The 26,387-nt window shown below is 45.9% G+C and overlaps 1 protein-coding gene across 1 annotated transcript; it reads left to right on the forward strand.

The window, feature by feature from the left end:
• The first annotated feature begins 1,263 nt into the window (after window positions 1-1,263).
• MTARC1 (mitochondrial amidoxime reducing component 1) lies at window positions 1,264-24,614 on the forward strand. The gene is made up of 7 exons (XM_055583569.1): window positions 1,264-1,608; window positions 5,254-5,427; window positions 10,728-10,890; window positions 11,745-11,885; window positions 14,145-14,206; window positions 14,297-14,368; window positions 23,058-24,614. Exons 1-7 carry the CDS (start codon window positions 1,337-1,339, stop codon window positions 23,185-23,187), a joined length of 1,014 nt encoding a protein of 337 aa, XP_055439544.1. The 5' UTR covers window positions 1,264-1,336; the 3' UTR covers window positions 23,188-24,614.
• Window positions 24,615-26,387: the final 1,773 nt, after the last annotated feature.

Consider the following 26,387-nt stretch of genomic DNA (forward strand, 5'->3'; position numbering starts at 1 on the left):
TTAGTTTCAGCATACAGGCTCTTTATTGCAGCGTGTGGACTTCTCTCTAGACTGCAGCACCCCGGCTTAGTTGCCCCTGCTGCATGTGGGATCTTAGTTCCCCTACCAGGGATCGAACCCATGTCCCCTGCACTAACAGGTGGCTTCTCAACCACTGAGCCACCAGGAAAGTCCCAAACATGGCCTGATTTTGTGACAAGAGCCTGACGTCAGTGCCTTACAAGGATTTGTTGTTATTGTTCAGTTGCTAAGTCGTGTCCCACTCTTTGTGACCCCATGGACTGCAGCACGCCAGGCTTCCCCATCCTTCACCATCTCCCTGAGTTTGCTCAAATTCATGTCCATTGAGTGAGTGATGCCATCCAACCATCTCATCCTCTGCTGCCCCTTCTCCTGCCTTAAATCTTTCCCAGCATCAGGGTCTCTTCCAGTGAGTCAGCTCTTCCGCATCAGGCGGCCGAAGTATAGGAGCTTCAGCTTCTGCATCAGTCCTTCCAATGAATATTCAGGGTTGATTTCCTTTGGGATCGACTGGTTTGTTCTTGCTGTCCAAGGGACTCTCACGAGTCTTCGGCACCACAATTCGAAAGGATTATCGAGGACATCCCCTGCTGCCTTGAAGAAGCCTCGGGACCTTGTGCCAGTATCCTCTGTCATAGCCGGGGTTCCTGGCAAATGCAGCTGCATCTCTGAGGCTTTGTGCCTGGAGGAGCCAACCAAGTGTGCAGTCCTATAGAGGGCAGTCTCTGCTCGGCTTTGCTGTGCGGAGCTGCCAGCTGCGGCCCTGAATACCTGGGCTTGCAGGTCCCGAGACCCTGGTCGCGTGTCTCGCCCTCAGATTCCCACCCGCCCAAAGCTCCCCGGCCCCAGCAGCACGCAGATGAGGAGAGTGGCTGAAGGCAGCCGGGCACCCTGCGAAGGCCACCGTGTGCCAGTTGCTCCCTGTTACCAAGAAAGGGATCTGCCGGCTTCCTGATGAGTACTGCGAACTTTAAAAAAAATTTAGGTTAAATAAACAACTCACAAATACGTAAATAAAATGGTCACTTGTAGCGATCACGGGGGAGGGTACCTCGCTTTGCGGCCGTAGGCGGCGGAAGTGGAGGAGGCGGTGGGAGGTGCTCCCACCTCCCACCCTCAGATCCCCCGGGCCACCCCTCGGGAGAAGGACGCGACATTCCGATCGGCCGGAAAGGGGTTCAGAAGTCGTCCTTCCCTTTGGACTCTCGGCCAAGGACCGCACCTCCCCCAGCAGCCCCGGGCGGCGGGCGCGCTCCCGCCGGGCTCAAGTTGGCACGTCCCTGGTGGGCCCCGCCGCGCCAGCGATCGCTGGGTCATGGGCGCCGCCGGCTCCTCGGCTCTGGCCCGCCCGGGCCTCCCCGCGCCGCCCGGGCCCCGCTGGCTGGGGGTGGCCGCCCTGGGACTGGCCGCGGTGGCGCTGGGAGCCGTCGCCTGGCGCCGGGCGCGGTCCCGGCGGCGCGGGCGGCTGCAGCAGGTGGGCATGGTGAGCGAGCTGTGGATCTACCCGATCAAGTCCTGCAAGGGGGTGTCGGTGGACGCGGCCGAGTGCACGGCCCTGGGGCTGCGCAGCGGCCACCTGCGGGACAGGTAGGGCTGGGCGCGGGAACCTCGCGGGATGGGCTCGGAACGCCAGCGGCAGTGGGGGAGGCCTGCAGGAGCCTTCCCTTACAAATTGGGATCTGGCGAGGTGGGTGACGGGGGCAGGCAAGGAAATAGAGAAAAGGGGACCATCATCTCCTAACGGCAGACCGAGGGTCCCGACCCGCCTTCGGGATACGGCTGTATTTCCACCTCCCACCGGCTCTCTAACGGCTTGCGCTCCAGAGTAAGGGCGGCATCTTCTCATCTGTCCCCAGGTGTCTGCCGGTGCGCGAGCAAACTTCAACTTAGTCTAGCGGGAAACGCGAGCTTCACAGGCTTAGTCCTGGCCACTATATTTTTAGCAATTATCTCTTGAGAACTTGGGGACACAAGGAGCCATGGAGCCCAGCCTACTAGGAGCACAGCAAGGTGGAGCACATAATCGTAATAACAGCAGTTAAAGCTTGAGCTTCTTGCAGCTTAAAAAGTGCTATTGCTTATGTTATTTTCTCTAATTCTCTCATGCATTCATATGAGTCAAAAAACAAACAAACAAAAAAACCCCCTGAGATTCAGAGCCACACCACCATGAGTGGAATCATGGTTCTTGTTTCCTTTAGCATGCTGGTGCTTTGTAAACAGTGGTTTTATTCTACTTGGGTGGTCATGACCTGTGTGAATTCCTGGGGTTCAGCGAAGATGGCCAGGGCCCAGAGCAAGCAGCTTTGTCCTCTTCTGGGTCTGGCTTCAGCCTCATTATAAGGCTGCACTTCAGACTCCCTCCCAGACTAGCCCTCAGTTTCTGCAGGGAACAGGCAGGACAGATGCAGGCTGTAAATTTCCCTCTTCTGGCTGCCCAGAGGGTAATTCATGAGGTAGTGGAAAGGTGAGCTGTTTTTGTTATCATCCCATCAGAAAATGTGATAAAGAGAAGCAAACACAGGCTTGCAGTCCTAGATGATAATTGACTCAATGTGACAAGTGCCAGGGAAGCCAGAGGAAGGAACAAGTGGAAGGACTTCCTAGCTGGAACTGAAAATGTGGTCTATACACACTCTATTATTTACCCAGGAATGAAGTTCTAATCCATGCTACAGCATAGATCTTGAAAACATCATGTTAAGTGAATAAGCCAGATATAAAAAGACAAACACTATATCGTCCCAGTTATATGAAATATCTAGAATAGGCAAATTCACAGACAGGGAACGTGAATTAGAGATAGCCAGGGGCAGGGGATGGGATAGCCAGATGGGAATGAAATAAGTAATTATTGCTTCATGGATACAGAGTATCTGTTTGGGATGATGAAAAGGTTTTGGAAATAGATAATGGTGATGGTTGCACAACACTGTGAAATTATTTAATGCCACTGAATTCTGTGCTTAAATATGGTTGCTGCTGTTGCTGCTGCTAGGTCGCTTCAGTCGTGTCCGACTCTGTGTGACCCCATAGATGGCAGCCCACCAGGCTCCCCCGTCCCTGGGATTCTCCAGGCAAGAACACTGGAGTGGGTTGCCATTTCCTTCTCCAATGCATGAAAGTGAAAAGTAAAAGTGAAGTCGTTCAGTCGTGTCTAAGACCCTATTTTTTTCATGTCCGTTCTCTGTTGTTGGAGATTTACACTGTGTTTACTTTTGGCATCGTGAATAATGCTGCAGTGAGCATTGGTGCTCAAGTACCTATTTGAGTCCCTGCTTTTAGTTTTTTTGGGTATATGCCTAAGAATATGCTGGATATTTTATGCTGTGTGTATTTTACCACAGTGAAAAAATTGAAAAGGAAAAGAAAGGCTGGCATATGTGAGATCACAGACGGTGAAAATGACTGGAAGGGCAGCTGGATTGTAAAAGGTCTTGCAGAACAGTTAGGGTTTTATTCTAAAAACTGGAACTATGGGGAACTTTGTATGAGGGTGACATGATTAGATTTGTATTTTAGAAATACAAGACTACCACTGTTACAAGGAAGGATTAGCAGAAAGAATATTCAAATGCTAGTACCAGGGATCTGGGACAGGATAGAACTATCTGTGTCCAGGATGAAGAACTGCTAAGAGGAAGTTCCTTTAGGACAGGTCTTACACTAAGTTTATTTTTTAGCAGGGCTGAGCAACTCATCCACCTGCTGGAGGTGGTGATCTTGAGTATCTGCCATATTTTTTACTTATGTCTGTGGATCTCAGGGGAGGGAGAGAGTGGGACAAATGGAGAAAGTAGCATCAATGTATATATACTATCAGGTGTAAGATGGATAGCTGGTGAGAAGTTGCTGTGTGGCATGGGGAACCCAGTCTGGCAGTCTGTGATAAACTGGAGGGATGGGATGGCAGGAAGGGAGTGAGGCTCTGGAGGGACGGGATGTGTGTATAATTACAGCTGATTTGCATTGTTGTATGGCAGAAACCCCTGGTGGCTCAGAGGTTAAAGAGTCTGCCTGCAATGCGGGAGACCTGGGTTCGATCCTTGGGTCGGGAAGATCCCCTGGAGAAGGAAATGGCAACCCACTCCAGTATTCCTGCCTGGAGAATCCCATGGACGGAGGAGCCTGGTGGGCTACAGTCCACGGGGTCGCAAAGAGTTGGACACGACTGAGCGCCTTCACTCACTCACTCACTCACTCACATGGCAGAAACCAGCACAACATTATAAAAATTAAGAAAATGAAAAATAAAAAAATATGAATGGCCAAAAAAAAGATACATGCAAAAGAAAAAAAGAAACACAAGCTGACTCCAGTCATAATCATTCCACTCAGTGTGAATCTTCAGTTCAGTTCAGTCACACTAACTGTTTGTGACCCCATGGACTGCAGCACGCCAGGCCTCCCTGTCCATTACCAACTCCCGGAGTTGACTCAAACTCATGTCCATTGAGTCGGTGATGCCATCCAACTATCTCATCCTCTGTTGTCCCCTTCTCCTCCGGCCTTCTGTCTTTCCCAGCATCAGGGTATTTCCATTCAATGGAAATGACCAAAATGTTAGTGTGTCTAGCTTCCTGGATAGCTGAAGCGCCCTCTATGCAAATGCATCATTTTTATTTTTTTTTTCCTGGAAACAGTTCTTTCTTTTGCTCTTCTTTCTCTATTTCTGTTTGTTCTGAGAAGTACCTCTAGACCCTGAGTACTGAGCCAGAAAAGAATATTGTCCACATTAACAATAGCCCTTTTGATAAATTGCAGAAGTCACAGCTAACTTTTTTGAAAGGTGGGAGTGGATTTGGTGAAGTGTAAGTGGCATTGATTGCTGTTCAGCTCGACTCCACAGTCTGTGGACAATACTGCAGTGTCTTGTTTCCATCAGCAGGAATGCCTCCTGGTGCCAGGCACCATGCTTCCTCGTCTTTCTCTGAGATATCATCTACTTAGGGCAATTGAGATGAAGATATAACTGATTTTTGTGCCATCAAGGAGCTCAGAATGTTCTGCAGATATTTTGTTCGATGCATGAGTGATTATTAAACACTATGAAATGAACTGACAGATTTGGTCTTGCTGGACTGATGAACTGATGTTTAGGACAGACAGATGCACAGACACATGAGGCTTACAGTGAGGAAATCAAAGATGATGGTGCACCCCTGAAGCCCCCCCAGAGATGGGCTGTCTGTCATGGTGGTCCTTGAATATCTTGTGTTTTGAAAATGGCAGGTTTTGGCTTGTGATCAACAAGGAGGGGAATATGGTTACAGCTCGCCAGGAACCCCGCCTGGTCCTGATCTCCCTGACCTGTGAGAGTGACACGCTGACCCTCAGTGCAGCCTACACCAAAGACCTGCCGCTGCCCGTCAAGACACCCGCCACAAATGTGGTGCACAGGTGCAGGTAAGGAAAGGATAGACCTTAATCTTGGCGTGAATATTTCTTCGTACAGTCTTGGCAAATTGTGGGCTGTGGAGGGAATTCAGAGAAATGTTATCAGTAATTGACTATTGATTGCAAATGTACCATATGTAGGGTCAAGTTCTCAACATGCTGATGATCTAAAAGGTGGGAAAGGGGGCAACTTCAGAAAAATATGTGTCGATGTGGGACAGAGAAAAAAATGTCTTTTGCAGTAAACTATGGGAACAAAGGCATATTGACATAACATCACCAGAGGATAAAGGATGCAAATCGGGGCAGAAGGAGTGGAGAGAGGACCCTAGAAGAGGTGAGGTTAGATCCATGTATTACCTTAGGATCATCTCTGTGTTGCTTGGAAAGACTGGGAACTTTCCAAATTTGAGTTATGGAAGGAGTCACAAATGGCTATATGACCCATAATATTTAGTCCTAATGAAAGGAACTTCCAGAATAGAAAAGAATGTCTGTGATCAGAAGAGTGATCTGACCTGCAGATGCGCAGGGGTCCCTGTCATAGTGAGAGTAGATATTCAGCCAGGAGGCTGCTCTATACAGAGGCTCTTTCCTTAACATGGGAAGGACAAGGGGGCAATTATTCCAGGAAAAGTGGCTCTGTCTTAAGAAATCATGTCTAGAGTTGGGTTTTTTAAAATCTTATTATGGGAAAGCCAAAATGTGATCTGATTATACTGTTGTAATAATGTCTGCATTTTGAATTAAAATGTAACATGAATGCTAAATTAGTCCACAGCTTATTATAGAGAATAATATACATCAAAAAAATGTAGTTACTTGACTGGAAAGAAAATGAGGTTACCTAAAAAATTCTAAAGACCCCTAAAACTCATAAAATGCAAAATTAGTATAATTTCCATAATATCAGAATTGTAAATATAATGTTTAATTTTAATTTGGGGCTTCCCCTGTGGCTCAGCAGTGAAGAATCTGCCTGCTAATACGGGAGACTCGAGTTCAATCCCTGGGTCAGGAAGATCCTCTGGAGTAGGAAATGCAACCCACTCCCGTATTCTTGCCTGGATAATCCCATGGATAGAATGAGGCTGGCGGCTACAATTCATGGGTTTGCAAACAATCAGACATGACTTAGTGACTCAACAACATTTTGGTGGTTTTTCTGATTATAAAAGTTATACATATTCATTGTTTAAAATTGGAAAATACCAAAAACAAAGAAAACCCTTCTGAGACAACCATAATTCGTATTTTGATGTATCTTCTTTCTGTCTTTAATCGCTAATACTTTAAAAACCATTGAAATAGTACAGAAGACTGTCTTGAATATGATTCACATACTCAAGTGGACATGTTGAGTATTTTTCAGATAGTTAAAAAAGTCTTCAAACATACCATTTTCATGTTGGTGTGATATTTCATCCCATGAATATCTTTGAATGCCTTTTGACGAGTCCCCAAGATTAAACATTTGGATTGTTTTCAGTTTTTTTCTAGGTATGAAGAAGAATGTGATGAATAACTTGGCATAAGTCTCTGTTCATATCTTTTATTATGTCCTTAGGGGAAAATTTTTAGCAGTGGTTTCACCAACAACAAGAGTATGACTCCTGTAGACTTTTATTTATTTATTTGGCTGTGCTAGGTCTTCGTTGCGTGGACTTTATCTAGTTGCGGTGAGCAGGGACTTCTCTAGTTGTGGTGCGCAGGCTTTTCATTGCGGTGGCTTCTGTTGTTGCAGAGCATGGGCTCAAGGGCATGCGGGCTTCGGTAGTTGCAGCTCCCAAGCTCTAGAGGGCTGGCTCAGTAGTTGTTGTACATGGACTTAGCTGCTCTGCAGCATACAGGATCTTCCCAGATCTGTGTCTTCTGCATTGTCAGGTGGATTCTTTACCGTTGGGTCACCAGGGAAGCCCTCCTGTAGACATAGATAGTATATACATACATTTGTATGTATATACATACATATATATGTATATACTGCTAAATCATTTTGCAGAGTGGTTATACCAGGTATATATTTACCAGCAGTTTATAAGTATATGTGTCTCATTTCTTTTTGACCATTATGTTAAGAAATCTTTTGCCATTTTTGTGAGAAAAAATGGTAATTTCTTACTGATTTAATTTGTATTTTTGATTGTCTGCGGCAGATTTTTTAATATGCCTATTGCACTGTGTATTTCATGTTTCTCCATAATCTGGTTCCTGCTTGCCTGCTAGGGTGAGATATTTACCCATAATTTCTTGTGGTTAACCATTTTTCATTTAACTATTGGTTCACTTGGAATCATGTGGAAGCTTTTCCTGGTCCCATACGGCTTTTGGTCCATTCCCCCGAAGACTACACAAGAGCATGTTGGGAAACTGCAAAATAAGGAGGCTTAGACATGCTATAGATGAAAGATGCCAAAAATGCTTTGAACTTAGATTTCCTTTAGCAACCCAGGCTATTCTCTTGTGAAGGAGCTGTAACTTCAGCTCACTTTCCTAAAGATTTCTGATGCGTTTGGAGGGCCAAAACTTTCCAAAGCTCATGATCATAGTCACTACACTTGTTTTCACAGCCTCAGATAGATGTTTTCAGAAGTTTTATGAGCCCAAATTCTCATATCTTCTCATACCTAAAAACGCAATAAACTCTGCCCCTTGTGACTTGCAGCAACCTTCTACTAAGATGTGTGCTTGATCGCGCAAATGCTCTGTCACCAAAATCACAAAGGAGCAGACCTCCTCCCACCTCTATGGAACATTTCCTCAGAGCTATCTGAGAGACTGTCTCCTGGGCCATAGTCCTCAGTAAGTCCCCAAATTAAACTGAACTCGCAGTCCTCATGTTGTACATTTTTTCAATTGACACCCCCAGTTGGCCCCCTAGGTACCCCCATCTCTTAGCATACCTCACCCACATTACCCCCAACTCTGGCTGGCTCCCGGTATGCACTTCCAACACACTTTGGCAGACAGCACATACACTGAGCAGGTACAGGTAGGTAGCTTAAATCTGCAGGCCCAGGAAAGACCACAAACTTAAGCGTTAGTGCCACTTTTGAAGGGAGAAAGGGAATCTGACAGCATTTGGTCTGATGGGTTTCAGGACTGAGAGAAAGCATACAAGCTTAAGAATCCTGCCATATAAGAGAGCAAGAAGCATGGAGTAGGTGTATCCGGAGAAGGCCTGAGAAAGCCTCAGAACTGAGGCAAGGTGTTTCTCTCTGGAAAACAGTTGGTAAAGACTGGAGGAGGTGACTGCTACTTCAGATGCAAAGCCAGCAACACAAAACTCTAAGGAATGCAAAAGAATCATTAAAACATTATATTGCCAAAGAATCATAATAATTTTCACTGATCTATTTCAAAGACATGGATATCTGTGATGTGCCCAATTAACTGAAAATAGCTGTTTTAAAGACTCTCGGTGATATATAAGAAAACATAGAAAGACAATTTGATTAAATCATGGAAATGATAAGTGGACAAAATGAGAAGTTAAAGAGGTAGAAATCATAAAAAAAAAAAAAAAAAAGAACCAAACAAATTCTGGAGGGGAAGAATAAAATGAATGAAATTAAAAATGCGGTGGAGTGCATCAACAGCTGAATGGATCAAGCAAAGGAAAGAATCTGTGAGAATAAACATAGGATCTTTGAAATTATCTGGTCAGAAGAGAACAACAAAAAAGAGTGAATAAAACCTATGTGGTCTATGGGGTATCATTAAAAGAAACAATTTGTGAATTATTGGAGTTCCCATAGGAGAAGAGAGGAGAAGGCAATGGCACCCCACTCCAGTACTCTTGCCTGGAAAATCCCATGGATGGAGGAGCCTGGTGGGCTGCAGTCCATAGGGTCACTAAGAGTTGGACACGACTGAGCGACTTCACTTTCACTTTTCACTTTCATGCATTGGAGAAGGAAATGGCAACCCACTCCAATGTTCTTGCCTGGAGAATCTCAGGGACGGGGGAGCCTGGTGGGCTGCTGTCTATGGGGTCACACAGAGTCGGACACGACTGAAGTGACTTAGCAGCAGCAGCAGCAGCAGCAGGAGAGGAGAAATAGAAGGTGGGAGAAAGATTATTTAAAGCTAAGAAATTTCCAAATCTGGGAGAGATTTTCTATCAATCAATGTGATGAAAGGCTTCTCTGGCAGAGATTTTTTAGATATGACATGAGAAGCACAAACAAGAAAAGCAAAAATAAATAAATGGGACTCCATCAAACTAAAAAACTTCTGCACAACAAAAGAAAACTCTCAGCAAAATGAGAAGAAATATTTGCAAAACATGTATCTGGTAAGGGGTTAATAACTCAACAGGATAAAAACACAAACAGTCCAATTAAAAAATGGGCAGAGGAACTAAGTAGACATTTCATATAGAAGATATAGGTCCCTTGACTCTGTCCTCTTTCCCAAACTTCAGCATTTTCGAAACATGATCATGATTTACGTTAAATTATAAATCACTTACTTACTTACTTGATGTTTTTCTTTAAATTTATTCAACTTTTTAAAAACCTGAAATATGGACGGAAGGGTTAGTTGCTCAGTTGTGTCTGATTCTGCAATCCCGTGGTCTGTACGCCGCCAGGCTCCTCTGTCCATGGGATTCTCCAGGCAAGAATACTGGAGTGGGTTGTCATTCTTTTCTCCAGGGGATCTTCCCAACCCAGGGATCCAACCCGGGTCTTCTGCATCTCCTGCATTGGCAGGTGGATTCTTTACCACTGAGCCACCTAGGAAGCCTCTATTATCATTATACCAGCCTTTTAATAAAGATTTCTGTCCAACTGAGTGAACCATATTTTTGCAGCAATTTTATTTTATACTAATACATTAGGTTTCTTCTGGAGAACTCCTTCTCTTTTCAAACACATGATCTCATTTTATTCTGCCTGCATTCCTTCCAGGCAAGGAATCACAAGACTGCATCTGCATCTCTGGTTTATAAAATATATAAGCAATGAGGATTTACTCTATAGCACAGGGAATTACATCCAACATCTTACAATAACCTATAATGGAGTATAATCTGAAAAAAAGCTGAGTCAATATATTGTGCACCTGAAATTAACCCAATATTGTAAATCAACTATTAAAAAAATGCAGAAAAGAGGGATTGAACTTCTATCTTTATTTGGGTTTCCACGTGGCTCAGAGTAAGGGCCAGGCTAAAATGATGTCTTCTGGTAATGAAGGAATTACAGCGACGTCACAGCGAGGTGCAGCCTTTTGGATCTGTGCAGGATTGGCAGGGTGTCCAGGTTGTCAAAGTCATGCCTGTTCTTTGTCCCTGTCCCTTGCAGAGTGCACGGCTTGGAGATCGAGGGCAGAGACTGTGGTGAGGCTGCGGCCCAGTGGATAACAAACTTCCTGAAGACACAGCCCTACAGGCTGGTGCACTTTGAACCCCACATGCAACCGAGAAATTCTCACCAAGTAGAAGACACATTCTCACCCACGGACCAGGTCAGGAAGGCAGGCTTCCTTGGAAGCGGAGAGCATGGCACATGTCTGCTGAGCTCAGCTCTCATCTTTTATCTTTTGTGATCTCTCATGACAAAAGCTGTTACTTTTGCCATAAGCTATTGGTGAAATATAAAGCCCTTCCCTTGGGAGCATCATCTGTGTTTCTTGATTTGGAGGACTCTTGCATTTTTGCCCCAGAGCAAAAATTCCTATTTACAGAAACTTCTGGTGCCAACATGGCTTCAAAACTTTTCTAGGTCAGCATCTTTCCCAGTCTCTCTGTAATTTCATGAGGAGTCCAGCCTTTTTACACTGGATTGCCATGTTGTGTCAGATCTCAATTGGGCAAATGAGTGTGGGTATGGAGATCCACAGATTTTAAATGACCAGACTGGCCCTTAAAGGAATAAGGCTTTAAGAATTCATCCTAAGAGTGAAACATACAAGGCTTTGTGGCACCGTTTCCACAGCCATGTTGAATGTTGATTTGCATGAAAAATACATATCCATAGAATCAGTGAATATTTTTTTATCATACCTAATGAGGTCATCAAACCCAACCACCTTATTAAAATCAACATGTGAGAGTTCGGAGGATGAGAAAGGGGACAGCTCTAAGATTCTGAGACCCTGTTTTCTTCACTCCATCATGCAGTTCCTGTTATCTGCAAGGCTATTTAAAGCTTCTGAATTGCTGTGACTTTGCTATAAAAAGGAATAGAGAAATACTTAGAAAGATTGCGTGGGGAGGTAGGGTGAGGGAGGGGTGGAAGGTTCCAGGAACCAGACCCATGTGACCTTTGAGAAATGCCTTTGTGTGTGTCATGCTCTAACAGTTCTTCTCTCCTCCTCAGATCCCATACTCAGATGCCAGCCCTTTCTTGATCCTTTCTGAGGCATCATTGGCAGATCTCAACTCCAGGCTAGAGAAGAAAGTTAAAACAGCCAACTTCAGGCCCAATATCGTAATTTCAGGCTGTGGTGTCTATGCAGAGGTAACACTATGCCTTCCTTGCTCCTTTCCTTGGACTTAACTTTTTTTTTTTTTTTTTTTTAAGGTGTGAGTCTTTGATGCTTGATTAGGTTATTCTGAAGGATGCACATTTTTTGGGAAGACTACTGTGCCTCCTGGTGGAGAAATGTACACAGAGCAGGCTGGGGCACTCGAACCTGAGGTGCCCAGCACTTTGGACTGTTGTGAAACATACAAGCGGTTTAGTTGCTAAGTTGTGCCAGATTCTTGCAACCCCATGGACTGTAGCCTTCAGGCTCCTCTGCCCATGGGATTCTCCAGGCAAGAATACTGGAATGGGTATACAAGAGACTCATTTTATGATTAAAAAAAGCAAAAATGAAACTCCGCAGTTTACATATGAAGAATAATGCACACTATCAGAGTTAAAATTCTGGGTCTGGAACTTTCTCTCTGGCTTGTGATCAACAAAGGACTGGGAGGGTTTGTTTTAACTCTGGATTCTTGTCTTCAGCCCCTTCCCTGTGAGGGTAAGATGATCAGGACCACAATCAGATGTCCTTCTTATTATTGCCTTGAGTCCCTCACCCTTTTTTTTTTGTATCTCTCAAAGTTTCCACCCTGGAAGACTCAATTCAGATCCCACCTTTTCGTTAAAACCTCCCCTGACCAGAGCAGGGCAGCGGTGAAAATCTCTTCTCTGATCCACCAGCACCAGGCTTGCCTGCACAGATCAATCAACACAAGGGTGCGGTCTTGTAATGCTTTCTCTCCGGTTTTCTGGACCTTTTAAAAGGAATATTGACCATTCACTTTTCTTATGTGTATGTGCTGTCTCCCCTGCTGGATTTGACAGGCACAGTCCATCGATTTGATTTGTCCTTAAAGTGAGCACCAGTGACCCAGGCCGTAGACAAATGCCCGAGGAACTTCCTGGGCCTGAGAGCTTTGTATTAATAAATGCTCCTCTGGAGATGCAGAGGGAAGTAAGGTTACTGGCCTCCTCTAGATTTGTTCCTGTCCAGCCAGGGGAGATGTCTTAATCCATTTTAGGCGAGCAGGAAAAGCTCTCCTACAACCTAGAGTAATCCCCCCTCTCCATAATCCCTCCTCTATTTCACCTGCTGCCTGCCTCAGCCCCCACCCTTGCCTTCCCTACAGCCTCCAGTCAGGCAGGGTTAGTCAAGGAAGCTTCCTGAAGGAGACGAATTTCATTTTTATTTTTAAATTTTTATTGGAGTATAGTTGCTTTACAATGTGTAAATTTCTTCCATATACCAAATTGAATCAGCTATCAGTTCAGTTCAGTTGCTCAGTCGTGTCCGACTCTTTGTGATCCCAAGGACTGCAGCACGCCAGTCCTCCCTGTCTATCACCAACTCCTGGAGTTTACCCAAACTCATGTTCATTGAGTCAGTGATGCCATCCAACCATCTCATCCTCAGTCATCCCTTTCTCCTCTCGCCTTCAATCTTTTCCAGCATCAGAGTCTTTTCAAATGAGTCAGCTCTTCACATCAGGTGGCCAGAGTATTGGAGTTTCAGCTTCAGCATCAGTCCTTTCAATGAACACTCAGAACTGAGCTCCTTTAGGATGGACTGGTTGGATCTCCTTGCAGTCCAAGGGACTCTCAAGAGTCTTCTCCAACACCACAGTTCAAAAGCATCAATTCTTTGGCACTCAGCTTTCTTCAAAGTCCAACTCTCACATCCATACATGACCACTGGAAAAACCATAGCCTTGACTAGACGGACCTTTGTTGGCAAAGTAATATTTGTACCTATATCCCCTCTTTTTTTGGATTTCCTTCCAATTTAGGAGCATTGAGTAGAGTTCCCTGTGCAGGTTCTCATTAGCTATCTATTTTATACATAGTATCAATAGTGCATATGTGTCCATCTCCATCTCCCAATTCCTTTCACCCTCTCATCCCCTTGGTATCCATGGGTGTTCTCTACATCAGCATCTCTCTGCCTTGCAAATAAGTTTGTCTGTCTTATTTTTCTAGATTCCACATATGAGTGATACCATACAGTATTTATTCTTCAGAGATGAGTTTCAATTCCGGTTTTACAAGTGAGAGGAAGGGGAGGGTTTCATTTCAGGGGAAAGAATTGACAGATCAAAGGCAGAGGGCGGAAACAGGAAGGCATGATGTAAAGCCAGCCGTCACTGATGGAAATGGCTGCTTAGCTGTCGAATCCCATGATGTGCCCCCTACAGGGTTGAGTCAGGGCTGGGGCTCCAAAGTGCTCACCTGATTTATGTGCTTTGGCCCCAGGACTCATGGAATGAGCTTCTTATTGGAGACGTGGAACTGAAAAGGGTGATGGCTTGCTCCAGGTGAGACACATGCGCTGCTGGTCAAGAAGGGGGGAGAAGGGGAGGACTGTCTGCTTTGTCCGGTGTATGATGCCCTGTGTGTGTGTCCAGGTGCATTTTAACCACAGTGGACCCGGACACCGGCGTCATGAGCAGGAAGGAGCCACTGGAGACCCTGAAGAGGTAAGACTATGCAATTTAATATCTCTTCGAAGAAGCAGGGAGAACACCACGCGGGAGTATTCTTGAAGCAGAAGGGGGTACTAGTGACTGGGTAATTTAGGAAATATTCCTGGGTGCTTTGGTCTCAGAATGCCTACTTGCACAACTAATTTTACTTTTCATTTGAATTCGTGATCCTAGCACACCAGTTAAAAAGCAACAATATATGGTTTAGATATTTTGACCAACTTTACAATGGACTTCCCATTAGGTGACCTCACAAATTCATTAGGTGTGATAAGGGCTTTCTGGTGCTTTAAGAAAGGCCCGACTGTTTTGGAGGAGCATGTTGAAGTATGCAAGAGTGAAGTGAAGTGATACCTGGGGTGTGCTGTTATTTTAGCAAAAGCACACATGGAAAAATATGTCAAATCTTGATAAATAGAATCTGGGTGATAATTAGGTGGGGATTCATTGCATTATTTTTTTTCTACTTTTTTCTTTATCTTAAAAGTTTCACAGTAAAATTCTTTTAATGAAAGACAGTGACAGATAAGTTTAAATTGCATAGACCAATATTTACAGTAATGTTCATTTTAAAAAGCTGATTACAAAACTGCATATATAGCATTGACTTTTTAATTTGATTTTCCTTTTTAAAATATATAAATGAATCTGAGTAGCTAAAAGGCTGGAAGTCTGTAAAATGAAACATTAATGGAGGTGCTCTTTTGGTAATGGAATTATGGGGAAATATATATTCTGATATGTAGGCTCTAAACTTTCTATAAGCAAGCTGCGGTACTTTAGCTAAAACAACAATTCATGATCCATGCCCTTCTGTGCTGTTTTCTGCCAAATCTGGAGCCAGGACATGGTGGAAACCCTCAAAGTGATGCTCATCTTCCCTGGTCTTCCATTTTGAATGCAGGATCACAGGTCGGGTGTCAGGTCTCATTTCTTCAGCCCCTGAGGCCCTCAGCTTGGACCCTGACATGAATCCTTGGGTATTACTTGCAGAAGAGGGGAGGGAAGAAGTGGGGGGTGGGGGTGGTAACTTCTGCTTTAGTCAAAGCCCCAGAAGACTTGAGGAAGGAATGAAGTGAACTTTGGCCATCTGACATAAAAGGCATCATGAAGAGCACATTAAGAGGAGGTTATAATGGGACTTGTGTGACCAAATTTGTTCCCCTGGAATGGGAGTCTGTTTCGTTCCATTTTTCACCGAGCTCGTTGGTCTAAGCTCTCTGGACCACCAGTCTCCTTTAATCAGCACCCATCCCTCTCTTGGGTTTCCCTAGTGCCTCAGATGGTGAAGAATCTGCCTGCAATGCAGGAGACCTGGGTTCAACCCCTGAGTCAGGAAGATTGCCTGGAGAAGGGAATGGCTACCCACTCCAGTATTCTTGCCGGGAGAATCCTATGGTCAGAGGAGCCTGGTTGGCTTCAGTCCATGGGCTTGCAAAGAGTCAGACACGGCTGACTGTGTACACATACATCCCTCTCTGCTGATTCTGCTGACCCAGAAACTACTATCGGGCCCTCCCTGGCAGGCTGAAGCCTGGGGGTGGGGACTCTGTCCCACACAGCACATTGCCCCCAGGCACGAAGCCGGCACCTGCGGTCCATGGAGACCAGCGTCCTGCATCAAGACCAGGCTATAGCGAGGAGGACAGTCATCCAGGGCCAGGCCACATGGCAGAGAGAGGGAGGTCAGGAGCAAAGTCAAACGAGGTGGGTTGGAGGGAGGTTGGGAGGGGAGATTCCAGATTACTGAGGCGAAGGGCAAATGGCTGCTTTTTCTCTGGATCCCCACCATTGAGTGCAAATTTGCAGAAACATTCAAAGAGGAGGCTACACCTGGATGGGAGGGGAGTTTGGGGGAGAAATCATACATGTATATGTATGGCTGAGTCGCTCTGCTGTACACCTGAAACTATCACAACAGTGTTAATCGACTGTGTGTGTGTGTGTGTGTGTGTGTGTGTGTGTGTGGCTTAGTCACTCAGTCGTGTCTGACTCTTTGCAACCCTATGGACTGTGGCCTGCCAGGCTCCTCTGTCCATGGAGCTCTTCAGTCAAGAATACTGGAGTGTATTGCCTTCCCTTCTCCAGAGGATCTTTCCAACCCAGGGATCGAACCTGAGTCTCCCGTGTTTCCTGCTTAGCAAGCAGATTCTTTACCATCTGAGCCACCAGAGAAGTCCCATTAATTGGCTATATTTCAATACAAAATAAAAAGTTAAAAAAATAAGCTACAAGAATATATTGTACAACACAGGGAGCATAGCCAATATTTTATAATAACTATAAATGGAGTATTATCTTTAAAAATCATGAATCACTACACCTGGAACATATAATATTGTACATCAACTATGCTTCAATAAAAAAAAAGAAAAAAGAAGGAAAAAAAAAAGAGTTGGACATGACTTAGCAACTGAATAACAACAAAATGTTAATAGACAGAACACCTAAGATTTATACATTTCACTCCGTGTAAATTTTATCATCCCTCAAAAATAGTTAAGAAATTTTAACCCTAGGAAATGATATTCCAGCTGAACTGTTTCAAGGTGAAATTTGCTGACATGTGTGACTTACTTGGAAATGGAAAAAAATGACGATGGATTGATGGATGGATAAATACATATGATAAAGGAAATACAGTAAAATGTTATGTGTTGGGTCAAATGACTGACAATTGGATGTTCTCTGTAAAATTCTTTGAACTCATCTGCCTGTTTGACGATGAAAGTGTAGTCGCTTAGTCGTGTCTGACTCTTTGTGTCTCCATGGACTGTAGCACACCAGGCTCCTCTGTCCATGGAATTCTCCAGGCAAGAATACTGGAGTGGGTGGCCATTCCCTCCTCCAGGGGATCTTCCTGACTCAGGAGTCGAACCCGGGTCCCTTGCAATGCAGGCTGATTCTTTACCATCTGAGTCACCAGGGAAGCCCAAGAGAGGGATGGGTGCTGATCAAAGGAGGCTGGTGGTCCAAAGAGCTTGGACTAACAAGCTTGGTGAAAGATGGAATGAAACAGACTCCCTTTCCTGCATTGCAGACAGATTCTTTCCGTCCAAGCCACCAGGGAAGCCCATCTGTTTGAGGATGGTCGTAATGAAATGTTGGAGGAGACTTTATTAGACATGACCAGACACTCTGGAGGGGAGCGAGTCAGAGAAGCTGCAGGAAGGACTAGTGATTCCTCCAAATGTGCTGGTTCACTCACTATTAGCACAAACTGGAAAATCTTCCATCTTCCCACTTTGCTGTGATCACTGAGCAGCTCTGTGGAGGAGGAGGGCAGGGCAGGTGGGGAAAGCGCCCCGCCATGGGGTTAGCAGTCCTGGTTCTGCCAGCTGATCAGCAGGCTCCTCTCTAGCTCAGGCCCTGGCTGTTCCTCCCTATGAAGTCAGTGGAGCAGGACAGACCTCCATGGGTTCTGTGTACAAGCCAGCCAAATAATTTGGAAAATTGGCTGTTGTCCATTTGTATACATCATCTTGTTCTCTCCTCCCAACAGTGCTTGGTGCCTGGTACCTTTCCTTCTGGATTCAGAAAGAGTCTTTGGGGCCAGTCCTCTGAATCTTTGGTGCCCCTCCTTCCATTGGGATCTTGTGTTTATAGAAGGAGGAAAATTGACCCCTGGGAGCAGCCCAACCTTCTGGATCTCCTGCAGCCCCTCAGCAGCCCAACCAGTCCACCCTAATTGCTCTTAATACCCCAGGAGACAGGACAGCCAGCCTAGGTGTCTTCTCCTCTATCTTACTGAGATTTAAATTGCCATAGATGCCGTAATTTATGTCCCTCCCAGGACAGACGGCCATAAATCGGGAAGAGAAAGGCCTGGGCTGCCTGACATAAATCACAGAAGCGAAGCAAAATGGTTTCGGGGGCCTCCTCTCTGCTCCCTGGCTATCCTCCTGGGCAGGATACCTGGGAGCTCTGCCTTCCCTCCTCCTGGGTCCCCTGTGCCCCAGGGCTGTGCTGCTCCAGGAAGGCAGGTTCTCAGCTGGGAGACCAGTGCTGAATGTCTGCTGATCGCAGGCCCAGAGGAACCTTTGTCTGTGAAATATTCACAGTGGAGGCCGGTCTGCTGGCAGGAAAATATGAAGAAGGAATTATTATTTTCTTGCTGGAAGGAAAGTGACTCCCATGCTGATCCCACAGGAGCGGTGTGGGTCTGTCATTGTTCCTTTCAATAGGAAGAATCACCTTGTTCGTTCTGTTGAAACATATGTTTTGTTAGATGCAGGAGGACTTGGACAATGACATTTGCTGCTCTCCGCCTGTGTCAGGCTGTGCTGTGCTGAAGTAAAGACAGAAGGATTTGGTGCGAGTGATACTATGGAAGGAGACAGCTCCCCCCACCCACCAGGCTCTGTCCTCCCCTTCCCCCGTCATTTTGTGACTTTAGCAAGTCAGTTACGTGCTTGATGTTTCAGTTTATTTGTAAAAACGGACCTAATAAGAGTAAGTGGCTTAGTGGTAAAGAATCCACCTGCCAGTGCAGGACACACAGGAGACCAGGGTTCAATCTCTGGGTCAGGAAGATCCCCTGGAGAAGGGAATACCTACCCACTCCAGTATTCTTGCCTGGAGAATCCCATGGACAGAGGAGCCTGGAGGGCTACAGTCCACAGGGTGGCAAAGAGTTGGACACAACTGAGAGTGAGCACACACGCCTGGACTGTATACCTCTCCTGGTTTACGCTCCCCCTTGGTTAGAATAAAGCAATAAATGCTACTTTTTAAAATAGATGATAAAATACATAATGACCATGTAGACTGTGGTTATTGATAATTCCCACTTATGAGCTTGGCACATTCTGAACGAAGGAAAATCCTGGAGAAAATCCCCTGGAGACACTTCTTTCCATTTTCTGAGGCTGCATTAAATGCAAGGAAGCCCAACCTGCTTGGCCTTCAGTACCTCCTGTCTGTGGTGTCTTCACGGTGCTGTTTTATTCCTGACCTGATGTTACACATAGCAAGTTGGGAGTCCCCAGAAGTGTCCTGTGCCCTCGGTGGGGACCCAGTGGTGATCAGAGACCCTGCTTGCAAACCATGGTCTGGGCATTGACCAATAAGTGAGTAAAGCAAGCAGCTCTCAACCAGTCCACAGCACTTTATAGGTAACAGTTTCCACTCACACCACACCCTCAAGGATGGAGACCTTTGTTTTAAGTGAAACAAAACGTGTGTCTCCCATTAATGTGGTAGTGTGTTTCATATTCACTGGAAGAGAAAATTCACTAAGGCAATTTTATTTATTTTTTGGCTGTGCTGGGTCTTCATTGCTATGAGGGCTTTTCTCTAGTTACGGTGAGTGGGGGCTCCTCTTCAGCTGCCGTGCTTGGGCTTGTCACTTTGGTGGCTACTCTTGTTGCAGAGCACAGGCTCTAGGGCACCGGGCTTCAATAGTTGCAGCTCCTGGGTTCTAGAGCACAGGCTCAGTAGTTGTGGCGCATGGGCTTAATTGCTCTGTGGCATGTGGAATCTTCACAGACCAGGGATCAAACCCGTGTCTCCTGCATTGGCAGGTGGATTCTTTACCACTGAGCCACCAGGGAAGCCCAAGAAAGGTGATTTTACATGGATTTGCAATTTATTAATCCCATCATCAGGGCTTCCCTGGTGGCTCAGATGGTAAAGAATCTGCCTGCAAAATAGGAGACCTGGGTTTCATCCCTAGGTTGGGAAGATCCCCTGGAGAAGGAAATGGCAACCCACTCCCGTATTCTTGCCTGTAGAATCCCATGGATAGAGGAGCTTGGTGGGCTACAGTCCATGGGGTTACCAGCACCACAATCCTATCATCATCTGCAAAAGCAAAATTTGTATATTTGGAAGAAAAAAATCAAGGAAGATCCATGTATGAGATCATGCCTTGTTTTCAGTCTCTTGAACAAAAAGCTTGGTGTGGATGTGAATTCAGACAGTGGATAATATCGCCTCAGTCCCACAAGGGGTCGCTGTTGATCTCGTTTGCCGAGTCTCCCCACAGATCAATGGCGACAATGTCAGCAGGAGCCTAAGTGGGACAGAGCTGGGGGCTTTTGGTAGTGCCGCGCCTACAAACCAACTCCTTGGTCCAACCCTGAGCAGGTTAAGGGGCTGGGCTGGGAGTGGTGGCAGCCCCTGTGGGTCCTCCCTTCCTAAGTTACCTGGAGGGGGAGTACCTGTGTGTGTGGGTGGTGATGTCAAGGGGCAAGGAAACCCGTGCATGGCTGAAGGTTTGTGCAGAATAGATATTAACCCCCTCACCTCTTCTCATGTGTGTGTGTGTAGTACCCAGGAGGTACAAAGATGACCAGGGGTCACATCCCTGGTGGGAAAAGTCCTGACTCTGAAGTGAGCCAGACCTCAGTTCTGGCCTGAGCCTGACCACTTAGATCCTGGGCAAGTCTGTTACTCCTCTGAGACCTCCCTGTGAAGTGGGGGCGATACATATTCCCACATAGGCACATTGTAGGGATTAACAGATAATCTGTGTGATGTTCTTTGTAAACTGTCAGTGTTTGCACAGAACTGACTCTCAATCCCCTCTCTGAGATAATCAGAGCCTCAGGCTCCCCAGCTTGCAAGAAGCAGAAATCCCAAGTCATAAAATGCCTGATCTGCCTCCATCCTGAAGAAGTCACCCTCCAACAGACACATCTCCAAATGTCCCTGGTATTGCAGGCTGAGAATGGAGAGGCAGGCTAGGAGACATGCCTGGTTCCCAGGGTCCAGCATCACTGCAGACCTGACTGCAGAGCAGGGGAATGTTGTTGGCCAGGCAGGACCAGCTGGATCAGTGGCTCATGGTTCCCATCCACCTGTTGATTTATTTGTTGGCTCAACCAACCTCATTTCGAGTGGCTTCAATGTACCAGGTGCCAGACCAGGCTGCTGGCATACAACAATGACCAGAACAGACATAGCGCCTGCAGCTGGGGGCAGAGGCTAGAGGTTTCACTCTCCCCATTTTCTCATTAGCCACCTCTGATATGTAGAACAAAATTAGACCTGAGTTGTTGCAATAGTTTTTTTTCTCAGAAAACAGTAGAATGAAAAAGTGCTTTCCATCAAAATGATATAAAAATGATTAAAGTTGGAGTTAGGTTAAATGAGAGACAGAAGGAAACCTTTCTCCTGGTGGAGGTGGGGGAGGGGAAAATCTTGCCATGTTATTTATGCACATCCCATGTACACTTTTTCTGGTGATTCTTGCATTTTTTGCCTGAAAAAGATGTGAATTTGCTGTTTCCATTTAGTTGTTCATTCATGTTCGACTCTTTTGTGATCCCATGGGCTGTAGCCTGCCAGGCTCCTCTGGCCATGGGATTTCCCAGGCAAGAATACTAGAGTGGGTTGCCATTTCCTCCTCCAGGGGATCTTTCCAACCCAGGGATGCAACCTGATTCTCCTGCCTTGCAGGCAAATTCTTTGCAGTTGAGCCACTGGGGAAGCTCCAAAGATAGGAATATCGCTCCTAACAGAGGGTTTTATACCAACACGTTCAATTTGTTCAACAGATGATTGTGGGTCACCGGTGACATACAGGGCCCAGCCTTGGGTGTGAGTGATACAAGGGAGTTAGTCACATTTCCTGCTCTCCGCAGACTCTCTGTCTGGAAGAACAGACAGACATGCTCTAACAGTGCAGGACACAGCACATGTGTGTTCAAGGGGCAGCAGAGAAAATCCAGGATGGGGAGACCGCTCCTAGCCCGGGGATCCTGAGTTTCTTTCCTAGGATATGTGGCTTTGGAGTTGGGCCTTGAAGAAAAGGTAGAATTCTAATGCTTGGGGAACTGCGGGAGGGGAGCCCACAGAGGAGCCACCAAGCGAGGGGAGGGGGGAGGGTAGAAAAGAGTTATTAGAGTTGTCTGAGGATGCATGAAGTGAGATTATTGACAGTGGAAGAAAAAGTGAGAAAATTCAAAAGACGTGGTACAGGAAAAACCTCAGGACCTGGCAGCTATGAACACACTGGAAAGGGAGGGACCCAGTGCAAAGGATGACTCCAGGCCTCTCAGCCGGACGGACTGCTCAGGCTGTGGTTTTGATCACAGATGTGGAGTCAGGAGGAGAGATGCCGAGGGAAGTGATAAAGTAATGTCTATCCAACCAGTCCATTCTGAAGGAGATCAGCCCTGGGATTTCTTTGGAAGGAATGATGCTAAAGCTGAAACTCCCGTACTTTGGCCACCTCCAATGAGTCAAGAGTTGACTCATTGGAAAAGACTCTGATGCTGGGAGGGATTGGGGGCAGGAGGAGAAGGGGACGACAGAGGATGAGATGGCTGGATGGCATCACTGACTCGATGGACGTGAGTCTGAGTGAACTCCGGGAGTTGGTGATGGACAGGGAGGCCTGGCCCATGCTGCGATTCATGGGATTGCAAAGAGTCAGACGCGACTGAGTGACTGAACTGAACTGAAGCATATTGAGTCCCTAATTCCTTAATGACGAAAAAGGGAACATTCCAAGGAGAAAAGAGGTGAGAATGTGGCCATTGGGAACACTTTGGTAGTCTGTGCACTGGGCACAACCCCAGGAGGCGCTGTTCTGGACTCTTGAAGGGAACGCGCTGGCTGGAGCGGGGCAACATGGTGGCCCTGTGTGGGGTGGATCCGTCCGCCGAGAAGAGATCGCGTACAGTTTGAGCTCTTCCTTCTGATTGGCTGTGACTCATTATGGTCTTTCCTGTTGCAGTTATCGCCTGTGTGACCCTTCTGAACGAAAGTTATATGGAAAATCACCCCTCTTTGGACAATATTTTGTCCTGGAAAACCCAGGGACCATCCACGTGGGAGACCCTGTGTACCTGCTCGGCCAGGAATAGGAATCATATGTCCTGGAATAGCAGATGCGTTTAAAAAAATGTCCTCAAAACTGACAACACTTGAAACACAGTATTTTGAAATGGGGCATTTGACTCCTCGGCATTTTCTTTAGAACTGTGGTCTCCAAGTTTTTCATCTTTCTCTGGACTTCTTCCTCGTGTCCCAGCGCTTCCAGCGTCTCAGCCCACAAAGCAAAGAAAGGTTTGATAACTTAATAGGACTTCAGTAAGTCACCTAAATGATAAGGCAGGTTTCTAAAAATCGCTTGTTTAACTATGATTGTGGAATAATGTTTTCTCCTTCTTCTCCATTCACCTACTCATAACCTCCATCATCTCACTGCTATGCCTTAGGGAAAAGGAGAGAAGAGAAAGGGTGGGGGATCGAGAGGAATGTTCTGGAATATTTCCTTACCCCGTTCCTCAGCATGCAATGGAAATTAAATAGCACTCCAAATAAGGCTGGACTGTCACTTCGCTTTTCCCCCTCAAGTCCTAGACAGGCTTTTAAAAGGGTATAAAGAACCTGGCCTTCAGTAAACACTCCGACGTTGGTTTCCCCTAGATCATTTTGGATCTGGCACTATTACCTCAGTGTCCATGGGCATTTGAGGGATCCTTCAGGGCACACTGTGCCTCTGGGCGGCAAGACAGCAGAGACGTCAGGGAAGAAAATCAACTCAAGAGAGCAGCATTGCTGTCAGACTCTGATATGGAATAGGAGGAACGGAAGACAAAATCTTCCTTGCCATGGAACAGAATATCAACTATATCCCATTGGTGAGACCAAACGTTTCCCAGTATACAAGAGAGAACAGTCACACTAAGTAGGCGAGGCACCCTTGCCTCCTGTTGCCTGAGATGCTGTTGATGTCGCCCTGGGAAACGATGCCCAAAGAAATGGTCAGGAGGGGACATGATGCCACCTAGTGGCATTGTCACGGCTCAGCCATGCTGTTGAAAAGAGGGAGACGGACGGATGGGTTTTAGTTTTCTAGACTAGAAAAAATTTTTTGAAAGAAACTGAGATAACTTCTAGGTATTCTGTGCTTCTCTGCTGTGGGAACTTGGCCCTAAAAGCGTGGCTGTGCTGTCACGGGTTCCTTCTGGATCTTGCTGGTCCCATCAACTCAAGACTGGTTGCTCCTCCTCAAAACCAGGATGAAAAAGTTCTGAGACCCATGGATGAGAAGAACTGTGATAGTGTGATTTGAAATAAACCACTTTATTTCAGGTTTTGAATAAAATCTTTCAAAGGAGAAAAGCAAAACATATGTCAATTCACTTAACAACCAATATCTAATTTTTCTCCTCATCAAATTATATAACTCTAGTATCTGAGGATGTTTATCTTTCATTGCCATTTTGCTCTTTGTATTAGGAAGCTAAGTCATGAAAAATGTGTTTCCAAACTGTAAATAAATGGAAGCTGCTTTGACTAGTTTCAGGTTGTACTCACTTCTTGGCAAGAAGTCAGACTTTGAAGCTGACAGATGTGAATGGGCAAAACCAATCATTCTGTCACCACACACACACACACAACATCCTCAGGCCTACTCTCGTCTTTGAAGGGCTGTCATGTAAACATACTTTTTAACCTAAAGCCGTGTATGTTTCACTTTGGTTTTATAAACGTGGTTAGTAATGGTTGGAACCTAGCCTAGTTCTGAGGTTAAGTTATAAGGTAACAGGTGCACGTATATATGTTTTCTGGTTGGTGAATTATTGGAATTTGTTTTCCCCACGCTTGAAGTGAAGTGGAATTAGAATAATTAATCAGTCATCCTTGGCCCATCACCTTCCCCAATAAATTCACTTTATGCTGAAACTACAGATAAATTAAAGTAAAAATATTGGATTGGCCAATACAATGGAAAAACCCAAACAAACTTTCTGGCCAACCCAGTAAGAATTCAGCAAGTAGCATTACTAATTGGACCTTGGAAATCCATGGCAGAACACACACAAGATTTAGGGAACCATGTGATTATCAGTTCTGTTGCGAGCAGCCAATACTTAGACAGTGATGAGAAACTCAAGGTTGGTTTGGTGGCTGGCCCTAGATAGTATTCAGGGCAAGGTGAATGCCTTAGACCGGAACTTCTAACCCCTTTTCAATAGTAACAGCCACTTCCCAAGGGACTCAGTCTGTGTCAAAGGCCACACTCATGCAGACCCTGTCCTGTGCATTGCAGGGCAGCCTTCCAATTGAAGGGGTACCCTAACCCCCTCCTCATTTGTGCAGAGTCTCCTGCTCCTCAGAGTGTGAGGAAGATTCCAGTTTTAAGACAGAGGTTCCAGTGACCTCTAGAATCTCAGAGTCGTTGCCAAGCTTTCTGTCAGTGAGATTTAAAAACCATTTACTTGTGTTTATTTTATATTTAATGAGTTGGTTAATGCCAAAGGCAGGACTGAAGTCTGGTTTATTTTGGAGACTGAACCTTTGCACACAATTCCACTTGAAGTAGAGGGTCAGGAGTGGAGACCATCGCAGACCCTCAGAGAGGTCTCCTTAAAGCTGTGGATGATGGGCTTTCATGGTCAGACAAAAGCAGCCACTGTCGGCGTGTGTTTCGTTCTGGGTGGCAGTGTCTTCTGCAGCCACACTGTCTGTGCAGTCTGAGAATTACAGAACAGCTGGAGACCCTGCAAAGGACTGTGTGGGAAAAAGCCTAGGCAGGCTGCTTAAAGGGCCACGTTGCCAGCTACTCCCCAGAAAAGATCAGATCATCACAAATAAGAGCGAGAAACAGCAACTTACACACAAGGGCAGAAAGAAATCAGGGTGAGCCTGATGGAAATTAGGCTGGACAATGGGAAAAACTCGTCTCCTTCTGCCAGTAGTGGTACCGGGTGAGGAGATGCCCTTGGGGGAGGGCTGCTGTGTGAAAAGATCAGGCAAGCTTGACTTAGCCAAGTGTGACTTTGGAAAACCATCTGTGAGGCTATCACCAGCAGTGACAATAGGCAGGTACCCCCCAGAACTCAGTGACAAATCAAAGCAATCCATGGTGGCCAAGAACAGATACTGTGGAGTCTCTCAAAGATGCCAGAGTGACTCTCAGACCTGTTGATACCTTAATACCGCACGTCACTAAGTTTGACTGGGTCCGGGATGTTCTGAAAGTTTGCTTGCAGTGTTAGACACTCAGCTGTGTTCGACTCTGCCACTCCATGGAGCCCTCTAGGCTCTCTGTCCA

Source organism: Bubalus kerabau, chromosome 5 (genome assembly GCF_029407905.1).
Source record: "Bubalus kerabau isolate K-KA32 ecotype Philippines breed swamp buffalo chromosome 5, PCC_UOA_SB_1v2, whole genome shotgun sequence".
In the NCBI taxonomy this organism is placed as follows: Eukaryota; Metazoa; Chordata; class Mammalia; order Artiodactyla; family Bovidae; genus Bubalus; species Bubalus kerabau.

Excerpts from the sequence above, each read along its gene's own strand:
- MTARC1 (XM_055583569.1), top strand. The coding sequence starts at position 1,337 with ATGGGCGCCGCCGGCTCCTCGGCTCTGGCCCGCCCGGGCCTCCCCGCG. Across the intron at positions 10,891-11,744 it reads CATTCTCACCCACGGACCAG|ATCCCATACTCAGATGCCAG; the intron begins GTCAGGAAGGCA and ends TCTCCTCCTCAG. Across the intron at positions 11,886-14,144 it reads GCTGTGGTGTCTATGCAGAG|GACTCATGGAATGAGCTTCT; the intron begins GTAACACTATGC and ends CTTTGGCCCCAG.